Genomic DNA, 12,193 nt, shown 5'->3' on the forward strand with positions numbered 1-12,193 from the left:
TGTCCAAAAAATGGTAGAATGAAGAAGATCTTCCAAAATTAAAATGAATGGACAAGACCGGATCATATCCATGACTGAAAGTAAAGTGAAATCACATCAATGTTAAATGATAGACAAAAAGCCGCAGCCAACCAACCATGTTCCAGGTCGAATGAGAAGGGCAAAGGAATTGGGAGAGTAAGAGAAAACGAGAGAGAAATTTTGAAGTCATGATCCCAAACATGAGAATTAAAAAAAAAGATAAAACCAACCCTATATCCCACCCCACCTTGTAAAAATAAACATAAACGCCAATCCAACATTGCTACTGTTATGCTGTTTTTATGATGCCGAACCAAGGCTGCTCTTCCTCATCGGCACTCTTGTTGTCCGCGAGTTTTCCCATGATTGTTTGCTTCCATGTCCTTGGAACGGCATAAGAGTCAAGTTTTGACGGCTGCCACATCCCTGCTGAGATGCATTTATAAGGTCAAGCGGGGTGACCGATTCTTTCGGATTGAGAATGTACATGACGTTATTGCTATCGACGGCAGCGAATTCCTGGGCCCTTGCCTGCTCTTTTCTGCCATTGACTCTGTTGGATGACACCCTTCCAGCTGACGTGAAAGTAAATTTGATTGGAGTGGGCGCCTGGTAACCCGGGTACTCGGGTTGGGATTCGGCAGGGACAAATGCCATCATACTTGGAGATGGAGGAACGGGATTAGAGTTGCGTTTGACATGATATGGGTGGCGGGGTGGTATTTGTGGTTTAGAGTTGATCGGGGCAAGGAAAGTAGCACCAGCAGGCGGGTCGATGGGTGGTTGTAGGCTGCGCAGCCAGTCTGGGGTGGGAGGTTGAGCGTATGTATGGCGTCTTTTTGAAATGAAGGAGAGTGGTTCTTTTTCTTTTTTCAAGTTTTTCTCCCCGCCCTTGATTGATGATATGCTCTTACCCCGGTTTCGAGCGAAGGACCCTCTCCGGATCCTTTTGGAGAGTTGGCCCTCTTTCTCTGTTTGATCCTTCCTGGTTCGAGATGGTCCTGGAGGAGGTAAAAGGATTGTCTCATCAAACGAGTTGTCTGATGCCGGAGGTGTGAATGGAGGTTCTGTTGTCGGTACAGGTACAGTTTGGAAGGCGTCGTGTGAATTGATCTCACGAATTATTGCATCTTGTAATGTCTCAAAGGTAGGATGGCCAGGGGTAGCCACCTGTGTCGATATATAAGCCTGCTTGAACATGTTCATGATTTCATCGGCATTGTAGTTATGAGAAAACTCGGGTATGAAAGGGCTGGCGGTGTCGGTAGGTAGGGGACTATTCACAATTTCTGCAATACTGGCGGCTTGTGGAACATCAAGGTTTTTAGGGGTCGGGGGTTGGATAACCCGGTGCTCGATTTTGATACTCGGCTTTTTCGATGCTGTAATTCCAGTGTCAATGCTAAGATCGAGGACATTCTTGCTGGAGCCGGCCCGAGAAAGGCTGGGTCTTCTCGACAGTGACAATCCCTTGCTACCACGGTCGGGTTTCAATTGCGCCACATTGACTGTAGGTCGTGGATCTATTGTGGCTTTTTCTGCCGAATATCCATACCCAGATGATGTCGGGGGTCGTGGGAAGCTGGCAAGATCCGGGGTGCGGATTTGGGGCGATCTAATATCCGGTGCCGAGGCTTGAGGTTTCAAGGTCTGCCGACTAGTCGGCGATGATGGTGCCAAGTTCGAGCGTGTACGAGCTTCGGAGGAGGGTCGCGAGTGCGATTGTGAAGATCCAGCATGTCGACCACGAGAAGCTGGTTTGGATCCCCTACCTCTACTACTTTCGGGTCTTGAAGTAGAACGGTGGGAGCGAGCGCCGTACTGACTCGAAGAACTTGTTGTCATGTTGCGGTCTGCCACATCTTCCTGGTATAATGTAGACACAATGGGAGTGTACCGCGGGTTTCTTGGCACAATGTTTGGCAGCGTATCAAGGTTTCGATCGGCAACGTCTTCATTGTACGGTGTGGATGGGGACAATGATGTAGGCGATATGCGGTACCTATGACCAGAGAACAACGCTTCGATGACATCGACGTGTCGTGAGCTCCGCGAAGGCGAAGGGCTTTTGGAACCAGTATATCGAAACTGACGAAGGGAAGATATTGTACGGTCGTAGAATGACTCGTGTAATTCTTCAAACTGTCGCTCGATGCCCTCAAAGTGCTGATTGAGGTCTGGCACTGCGGGGTTTACCGGCGTAATAGGGTTCGAAGAAGGGTTCAAGGAAGGCCCATTCCAATTGTAAGGCGAGCTAGTATCTCGTGAAATGGTCACATTGGGAGTGACTCCGGCGTTCGGCGAAGCGCCGGTGTGAAAGAATCTTTTCAACCCAACCATGGTGTCTGTCTATCAATATTACCGCCCAGTTGCTGCTGCCGCACGTAGAATATCGGTCAATCGAGACATCAGATGTATGCTAGGCGTTTAGCCAAACCGGAATGTGATAAGGAGAGTGAAAATGATTGTGTGTAAAAAAGAGAGGACGCAGTCAAATGACTACAAGTTGGAATCGCACTCGGCAACGCTGGGCAGCAATTATCTCGCCCCGATGCAATGCACTGTCAAGCCACGCATTGAGCAGCGTATGAATGACTGGGATATGCAAGTGCAGCGTAGGTTGACAGCGACAAGCCGGAATAGCAGCGAGAAATCCAGGGAAAGGAAGTGCTCAGCTCCAGCAAGGTGATCGGAAAGCAGGAATGACTTTCACGAGCACTTGGCTCCACTGGTTAGCGGTGGCCGAGTCACTAAGCCTAATTTGGAGCTAGCGCAAGGGCAGTCTCCCCCGGCTCCCACCGCGATGGGTTGAAAACTGGAAAGTTGGGCGTTGGCTGAGCTGGCTGTGCTGCCCAGCACAGGCCACGATAGCTGCTTCGATCCATGGGCTAGCAGCTAGCGAACCCCGGCGAACCATGGATGAGTGCGAAAACACTGCCAAGGTGGCCGGGCGCAGAATCTAGATTTCGATATAGAGTACATGTGCTTCCAACTCCGTACGGAGCACTCATGGCGTGGATGCTTTATAAATTTCCCTGTTGTTGATTCAATGTGTTCTCATGCTGTAACATTGAGCAAGATGATCCTGTGATGAACATCCAGTCCAGCACACGAACAGAGTTTGTAGGAAGGAGGAAGGAGCTTGTGGCCAATGCCAGGCTTAACCGTTGGTGTGGGGCGGCCGCACGGGCTGGCGCGCGTTGCCGTGTAAAGTGTGGGATGGCCACGTTCTCATTGGACAGGGCATGGTGGATCGGCACGCAGTGGAGCCTAAGTCTAAATTGTCCCTGGTCTAGCGGGGCCCAGCAGGCCCATCACCGTCGCCATCACATCTTCGGAATTGTGACTCAGTAAGCAAAAAGCAAACACGGCGCTTACGATTCGTTACGGATACGGTTACGGACAATAATTTAAGCAGGAACCAAGTTGGTTGGACATTTAATCGTTCATGAACCGTCACCGCTGTTGCCTTCCGTCCAACAGTCAACGCTTTTATGCGGAACGCCAATTTCAGTCAACATTCGGAACAAACTCTAATGACTCCTGGCTGTGGGCTTAATATTGCCTGCACCAATGATGTCCTGTGCCACAAGTGATATCAAATTGCCAATGTTGTCACTGCTCGTGCTATTTTGTTCTCTATAGTACAGAGTATATAGGGTATATCAAGTCGCTTTAATGCTTTTGTTCGATCGATTTTTTTTGGTCCGTGTGGAATATGCATGTGTCACCGAGTACGTACGTACGGAGTAACTACGACCGATATCGATCGGATAACGAATGTCTTTTATAGTCTACCATCCACTATGACGGGTCGTCGAGTCAGCGACCCCTGAGTCCTGACTCCTGGGTTAGCTCCATCCTCCTTAACCTCAAAAAGTCTAGAGGCGCAGTAATTACCCCGTACGGAATAATAGAGACTCACATCGCCGGCCTACGTAGGCTTGCCCTTGACCAGTAGTGTAAATTTAGTCAAGGACGAAGGGAAGGGTAGTGCCGGCGCTATCAGCGCTACTTACGTATTCGTACATTCTATCAATTTAGTATCAAACCAAACGCATAATAATTGTCATCTACGTGTTGAATATACTATACTTTTGGATATTTATAAGTATACATTACTTGTAGTACGGAGTAATTTAGTGGCCTAGTGATCTGTGTTGGATAATAAGGACTGTCCAAACAGCCGAAGACTTTTTGGTTAGCAGCTAACATGCTGAGAATTTGTAGTCGTCGTATGGTGCGGCAAACGCTGTTCTGATAATGCAGCTTATAACGTGCCGGCGTACATAGAGACATAAATACCAGAGACCCCTTTTACATTTTGCGTTGGAGAATAATATATTACGTAGACTGTAGAGTTATCAATTTATCCTGTTAATTTATCTTTATATATGTGAGTCCACATGTAATCGTCATCAATTATGGAACGTGATGCTTCAACTTGACAATTCAACTCTAGCACAACAGTAACTACCACTAGTAGCGAGGACGTACAGTCCAATTAACCGAAATATTCCGAGGTGGATTTCGGATTATTAGCGTCGACGGCCCAGACGAGAAAGACACTAAAGTCATGATTACCGAGTCATCGGTTGCCTCGGTTTGCATTCTGGTATCCTCATCCGGCGTTCCATCTTCGTTGCTAGGTTGGTGTGTCTCGACAAAATCAACCCCAAAGCGACACAAATGGCACTCTGTCGGCATTGTATTGTGTGTAGAGTCCCCAGTCGCGTCTAGATGGGCGGTGCGTAGTCTAGGGCCCATTTCTCGAGTCAGAACCGGTGGCTCATCGACGGGATAAGTAGATGTAGGTCGGAGATCATATAGAGTTGGGTTTTGATGGTTTTCCGCGTTGGGAATACCCCATAATGGACGCGCAGTTGGCCACCCAGGTCCCCCGTATAAAGACTCTACATGCTGAATATCCACGTTACTAATGACCGATGCTGGATAACCCGCCTCATAGACACGATCAGACATAGTTGGTTCGGAAGTTCGACGTTTCTTTATCGGTGGAGCGTTGCCGTCTTTGTCGTCGTTGTAGTAGTCTTAGTCGTCGTAGTATTCGTCGTCATCCTCCATGAAGTCGACATGTTGGCGTTTGTTTTGTCCAGATTCTGGACTTCTGGGCGTTTCGATATGCTCCAAGCCTGGAAGAGACCCAGTATATCCAGAGCTTCCAGCCAGGATCGGTGGACTGGGGGTTATGTCGTCCACACGTCTGCTATTCGCTCTGCTTGGCTCGAAAGCTGCCCTCGCCACCCCAGTGGCTTTCTTGATCTTTTCCAATATTTCTTCCAAACTTTCTTCAGCCACACCAGCGCTTATGCCAGCAGCCTCGCCGACCGCATCGAAATTTATCTGCGGTGGTGTCAGTATCACATCACTAAATAAACGGAGCACGTATCATGCTACTTACCGTTTCAATGTTGGTATTCCTAAGGCAGGTGTATAAGAACCAAAGGTCAACAAACGGATGGGGTAACCTGTGTGACATGTTAGCCTGTCGACTTTATAGAAAACACTAGATATCGACCTGAAGGGATTGAAGGTGACTAGTAGCGATGCAACACTAGAGATATGCCTCGCAGTGTTGAAGTAGAAACGGAGTAGTCTTTAGAGAGGAAACTGAAAAGGAGCCCGCAGGCTTGAGGGAAACGTTTAAATAAATAATACAAAAAAGCAGTTAAATGTAGCAACCCGGACTTTCCCCGCATTTTCTGACATGTTTATGAAATACAATAACAAAGAACACCAGGCTATGCATTGTCATTAATATAGCAGCACAAGATCCTCATTCACGTCTTCATCTCGGCATCTGTATCAGCTACTGGGGTGTTTATGGTCTGTTTGAGTAAGCGCTCCCCAGACTCTGTGACAGCTGCACAAAGCACGGTGTGGACACCTCTTGCTGCATCAACAGAACCATCGATGAGGGCTTCATGTCCAGAACTCTGGTCTCCTCCTAAATATGTATCCCCTTTCAGCCATAGCTCCGTAATCTCATCCCGGCTGGGCAAGCAGGCAACCACGCAAGCAGCGGTTATATTCTTGTGCTCCGACGGATCTGGGTCTAACACAAGCTGCCTGGTCGGCTTTCCATCTTTTTGCGCTTCGTTATCCTCCACAATAGCTGCTACGCCGCCCGAGACCAAGTCGAGACAGTCAATTTTTGCATCAGCGATCGCAGCAGCAGCAGCCGTAATACACCCCGCGAGCACGTTCATGGTTCCCCAGGATGCATCCGTTGCGCCAGAAGCATCACCCCACCATCGGTCGTCTTCTGCTTCAAGAACGGTGATTGTAACATCCAACGCACTTTTTGGCCAGCGTTCTGCGATGATAGCGCCCCGGATGGCAGTCTCAAGATGGACTCCGAGATCTCGCTCGCTCGCATCACGAATGTGTCCCTTTCGTCGTCGGTGAGCAAATGGTGCGTATTTCACGTGTGTTGTGAGTACGAGGTTGGGCGAATAGTTTGCTGAGCGTGGCAGAGGGCGAGGGCCATGGACTGTACATGCGATTTTCAACGAAGTCGAAGGTGCAATCAATGACTTGCCGGTCGGTAGTCTGGCAGGCTTGATTTCCAGGTACGACGACCCGCTAGCTGTAGGGACTAGGCCTGTTGTCAAGACTATCAAGCTTGTCAGTTGTCTTATCTATGCGCAACTCAATCTAGTCGACTCACATATCTTGCGTAGCTCGTCAGATTTCCTCGTCCTTTGCGGTCTCTGTGCTACTTCGCCCGTTGCGGAGCGCAGCAATGAGGCAAAAACCGGCGCCCGAGTGCCGTTGGGAGGGCCATTGTTTCTTCTTCTATCAGCCATGGTGTGAATAGGCTGGCTGGGGTTTTTCTAGCTGGTCTTGAGGTTCAGTCGAAATCAAAAAAGTTGCGGCGGTAGAAATTGGGATGTTTGCTCTGTTTGTCGCGGTGGGCAAGTGGGGCGAGCTGTGCAGCTTTTCCTCTTTTTTCCCGCGCCGAACTTTTTTCTCTTCTCTCTTCTCTCTTCTCTCACCACCACCTCGAGTTGTCAAATCGACCTCGTAACACCACAATTCCTCATGGAAGAGCTATCAGCTCTTCTGATATGCACTTGGAATTATTAGAACTGTAAGTTCTTTTTGCTATTCTGCACTTTCACACACTCGAAGGAGGAAATCTATAACCAAATATCTGTTCGGCGACAACATCATGAGCCCTTGAACAACATGCACTACCATCTGACAACCATCAAACATCCTTTTGTTTTCTAATTATGCTCTCATGAATTGTGCTAATTGAGAATAGAACGGATTGTAAAACAGAAAGACACCTTTGATGACACGTTTATTATAAAGGTACGGCAATACTCCAGCACATTTTTTCCCCTGCACACCTTTTGTGATGAAAAAAAATATTCAGTTCTGCTTCTGCAAAAATATTGAAGATAACAATACCATACCAAAACTTTCTGATCTGGTCACCATTATTCGAAATTTTCATGATTTCTTATTTGAGACGCATGCTGACATGGCATCGACACAGGTTCACATTACTCGACTACCATAACAAACCAAGACGTGTTACTCTTATTACTAACTGTAAGTAAGAACTTGGCTTACATGCCAGTCTACCCTTGCCCATCTCCTTTATGATGACAACTAGTCAATCCATTCAACGATTCTCCTAGAGAGAGACCGCCCCTCGAGCCTGCGTCGTGGATTTCGCGTGTCTGTCATTCTCTAGTACCGTGCCGCCTCCCTATACCGGACTTTGCTTTTTTAACGAAGGCAAAGGATGATTGGTTGTGGAGTTCTTGTCGTGGAATCCTGCTGAAGATGGACGGCATTGTGTTTTTCATTGTGCTTGCTTGACTTGTGTCGGTTTCTGTCCTCGAACATTTCTGTCCGTTTTGGACGGGGTGGCTTGGGGCCAGGGCCGACAGGGGAAGGGATGAGTAAACCGGCTTGCTGATTAACTGGATTTTTACATCTTTTACTCGTCTACTTTGTTGACGCCGGCTAACATAAATGCCAGATTAAATTGTAGCTTTTCATTAGTTAGAAATGACAAACGTTTTAAGAATCGAATTCCCCTTTTTTTTTAAAAAAATAAAGATTATAAATTTTTAGACGAATTAATATTATTTCAACACCTTGACCCGATTTTATGAATTTCTCTCCCCGGAGTTTGTGCTGGAACCGAACGGCCAGAAATAATAGAATCATCTCACCTTTTGTACACACCTCTTTGTCAACAAAATTACATCCCTTCCCCTCTCTTTTTTTTTGTCACTTCATCGTTTATATTATAAAAAAGTTTATAGTACGTTAATAATGCGCCCGCTGCTCTATTTCATACCTGTCGTGTTGTTGAGGAGGAAAATCTATTGACGAGACTTCTTCTAGTCTTTGGATGCAGTCGGCGTTGTCGTTCCTTTCGATCTGGACATGCTGTAGGGGGCCTGAAGTGGGCGTTAGTATTAAGAACAACATGACGAGTTCAAAAGAGAATATTCCAACGTACTAGCACTTTCTTTGCGTTGCATATTCTCCAGGCCATGTTGCGAACATTGCCGTCGGCACGGACAACTTCGGGAGCAAACTCGACGCCGAACCTGGGAAAAAAAAAAGTTAGATAGGTATTAATAGCCGGCTTGTGAAAGAGAAACATACATCTGGTGAACCGCAAAGACGACACGTCTAGCGTATTTGCCATCTCGCTCGACAAGGGTTCCAAAGTGCTCGTCGGCAGCCTCTGGCGCAATTTCAGGGTTTTGATCGAAGCAGTTGCGCACAACTGGTAGCAGGGCGGCTTCGACGGCGGCTTGGACTACTCCGGCATTGTCAACCTCGATATCGTCCTCGTCGAAGCGACCGATTCGGATTTCAAATGGCCGTGAGATAGCCATGACGTTGTGTCTGCCATTGTGGTGGTATCGGAACTCAAACACGCCTTGCGTCCAGAACAGTTTGTCGCCTGAGAACAACATCTCGCCAGAGGCAAAGTCTCGGTTCTCTCCATCCTGGCGATGAGATGCAGAAACAACAATGTCGCTGGCGATTAGTCCCTTCTCGCAGGTTAAGCTGTCGTAGGCGCCTTCGTTCGTGGCTATCCATCTGCCTTGAGACGAAACGCGGGTGACTTCTCGTCTGGTGTTGTCAGTCACCATGTACAGGCCGACCCAGTCCTTTTTGCTATGGTTCAGCGGTGCAGTCCACTTGACTTTGACCGGGGAGCCGTATTCGAAAATCAAACTCTTTAGGTCTCCTCGTCGTTCCAGGGGTTCTCTCGCACTGGCGCCTTCTCGGCCACTGCTGCGGTCGACCTGTGCCGATGGCGAGGATTCGGTGCCTTCGACCTCCAGGGAATAGTCTTCTAGGTCGTAACCTGCGGCGACTTCATCGTCAAGACGAGAAATAGTGACTCGGGCGGGATATTGGCTAAACAGAGACTTCGCATCTTTCATGAATGTATTGACTCCAGTGGCCAATTTAGGACGAGCGGTTTCGAGAAGCTCCTCGACAAAATCAAACGATTCGTCCATCATGCGGTCCACGCTTCCGCCAAGCTGTTGCAGAGGCGGAGGCAGGGATCGTTTGAGGCTCTTCACCAAACCCGCATCCTGGCGCAAACTGCGGCCATAGAGTTTCTGCATATGTGGACGCTCCACCAGTTGAATGAAGGCTAAAGTCAAGACATGGCTCAGCAACGCAAGGAATATCACAGGTCCTTTGCTGGTGATTAATGCTGCACCCCATACGCCAGCTAGGCCCAAAACGCGCTCTGGGTTGTTGAGATAGCGGTATATGCCGCTGTAGGTGAGTTTAGATTGCGCATCAAAAAAGAAATCACCGAAAAACCATCCAAACTCTCCAAGTGACTGGTAGATACTCACAGAAGTCCAAGTCTGCAATAAAATCAAACTCGCACCGAGAACGTGTTTTAGAAGAACGAGCCCGTGATTCCAATCAGCGGGCAAGGAGTACATTTTCCATGCAGCTGCGATGAACGTGGAATAACAAAGGGTCATGCTCAAGTGGTAAGACCCTTTCCACTGGCGCCAGGCCTCCTCTGTGCTATCCCCGAATTTGACAAAGTGGCGAGTCCAAGACTTGGATTTGGATTGTCGGTGGAGTATGTATCCGATGCCAATAGAATACCAGCATCTCCACAGAGCGGCATTGGCGACGAAGATGAATTGATAAATAGTAGTGGACGGTGTGAGGATAGTGAGAACAGCAACGAGAATTTGGACCAAGATGATAGACGAGTCTGTCACCCTGTGTAGATCTAGGTTTTGCGGTCCAAGTAAGTTGTGAACGGCTGACGGCAGCGGAACAGCGCTCTCATTAGCGGGTGTGGATACGAATGAATCCTTCAAAGGAGATGCCGGGGGACTGTTTGTGCTGCTATCGTGTTGCACGGAACGCTTCCGAGGCGCTGGCGGATTGTATGTCTTTTCAATATGGGGGTTTTCGACCAGGACCAAGAAAACAAACTGAGCTGCGTGCGCGACTATGGAAATGAAGAGCACCTTGTAGCTAGCAGCCATCAGAGAAATGCCGTAGTAGCCCGCATAGCCTACCGAGTACATCGGATGCGGCGCCATTTCGAACACGCCGTCGAAGGTGAGCTCTTGGTCAATGAGAAAGAAAAAATCTCCCCAGTACCAGGCAAAGTCCTTGACGACCCGATGGGCATCGAGTTTGACCCAGAGATTGAAGAGGACCAGGGCAATGCCTGCAGCCCATCTGAGGCCAGTCATAAGCGCAGTCTCGGTTTCGGGACGGTGGCCGCATGCTACTGCAAACAGACAGTAGGAGATGAAGTCACACATCAAGATCACGTCCACGAGACGTCGAAAGACTAGCCATGTGTTGTATTCCAGGGGGGCATCATCGAAAGAATAGTCTTTTGGTATCATGGTCTCCATGTCCTTCTTGAAGAACTGGTACAGCTTCGGATGGGGGTTTTCGCCTGTGGCCGGGTTCTCGAAGATCTTGGACTTGATAGCCCATCTGATCATGGAATTGTGGTGTGACTGTTTGTGCAGCAGCCAGCCAATGCCGCCGTTGTAGGCGGATCTCCAGAGCAAGTAGACGAGCGCAAAGACTGGGATCCTTGCGGAGGCCGGGAGCGCGGCAAAGGACAGGATGTGGACGGCCAGAATAGCCAGCACGATCAGATCAGACAGGTTCTTCGGTTCGGTCGGCGACAGGAGCTGCGAGACCATGTCGTGGGTCTGGGGGACGGTGAAGACTAGAGCACACAGTGAGTACAATGAGCCAGCAATCCGGGTGATTTTGGTCGCAATGGGCATTATTTCTGGGAGACCAATGTGCGATTGGTACATTGCAGTCGTTCCTACGGGGCCTCTCCTAAGACTGAAGACTTACTTGTACCGTCAGGGGTCCGGCCGAATGTCGCTGTCGGTCTGTCGTTCTCTTTCTCGACTACCTGGTAGCCAGCATCCGCAAGGGCATTGTCGACGGCGCGCACGTCAACGGGACGCGAGGCCGGGGTGCGCTCGCGGAGGTTTCCATCTGGGCGATGAGCACCGGTGGCAGTGCTGGCGTCCATGATGCTACCATGCGAGGGCTGTCTGTGTAGCGCTTGTGGGCGAAGGGCGAATGTTGAAGGCGAAGTTGTTGAGGGATGACTTCATACAAGAGTCGCACGGGCCAAGCAGCAAAAGGCAAGAGGATCAATACGGTTTGGCGCGTGGGACGGCGGATGACTAAGAAAACCGCTTTTCTTCTTTTTTCTTCTTGTCGACACTTTACAACATTGATCAAATCGATGGGATCTTACACAGTGGGCGCAATGGACGGTGTGTTGTGTTTAGATGTGGGAGTGAAAAAATTCCCTCACTGGGGCAGACGTCAAAACGCCTTAAATAATAGTGCTCCACTCCCCCCGCGCGCAAAGTGCTGCGTCCGAGAGGGGAAGCCTTGTCAATGCATGCATCCTTGATTCCTGTCACGGCTTGCCTGTTTGGTACTACGCTCTTCAACCTGTCGAGTCTGCGGTAAACGCGCAAGATGGTCTTAATAATATTACCCAATCGAATGACTGACTGCTATAGCTGGCCTTGGTATTACTACCGACATGCAAGTTTCCCCCCGAGACTTTAAGCATGTGATGTTCTTTCTCTACTATTAGGAGGCTGGCTATATATTCACATGA

At 48.9% G+C, this 12,193-nt stretch overlaps 3 protein-coding genes across 3 annotated transcripts; all 3 read right to left on the bottom strand.

Annotated features, from left to right (window-relative positions):
* Nucleotides 1-321: 321 nt before the first annotated feature.
* TRUGW13939_05057 (uncharacterized protein) lies at nucleotides 322-2,361 on the bottom strand (the record flags this gene model as incomplete). Its single annotated transcript, XM_035488222.1, has 1 exon — nucleotides 322-2,361. The coding sequence occupies one exon, from the start codon at nucleotides 2,359-2,361 to the stop codon at nucleotides 322-324; it is 2,040 nt and encodes a 679-aa protein (XP_035344115.1).
* A 3,461-nt stretch (nucleotides 2,362-5,822) lies between these two features.
* TRUGW13939_05058 (uncharacterized protein) lies at nucleotides 5,823-6,851 on the bottom strand (the record flags this gene model as incomplete). The annotated part of the gene is made up of 2 exons (XM_035488223.1): nucleotides 5,823-6,658; nucleotides 6,713-6,851. The coding sequence occupies 2 exons, from the start codon at nucleotides 6,849-6,851 to the stop codon at nucleotides 5,823-5,825; spliced, it is 975 nt and encodes a 324-aa protein (XP_035344116.1).
* A 1,557-nt stretch (nucleotides 6,852-8,408) lies between these two features.
* Nucleotides 8,409-11,587, bottom strand: TRUGW13939_05059 (uncharacterized protein; the record flags this gene model as incomplete). The annotated part of the gene is made up of 4 exons (XM_035488224.1): nucleotides 8,409-8,468; nucleotides 8,531-8,621; nucleotides 8,680-11,266; nucleotides 11,404-11,587. 4 exons carry the CDS (start codon nucleotides 11,585-11,587, stop codon nucleotides 8,409-8,411), a joined length of 2,922 nt encoding a protein of 973 aa, XP_035344117.1.
* Nucleotides 11,588-12,193: the final 606 nt, after the last annotated feature.

This window comes from Talaromyces rugulosus, chromosome III (genome assembly GCF_013368755.1).
Source record: "Talaromyces rugulosus chromosome III, complete sequence".
Taxonomy (NCBI): domain Eukaryota; kingdom Fungi; phylum Ascomycota; class Eurotiomycetes; order Eurotiales; family Trichocomaceae; genus Talaromyces; species Talaromyces rugulosus.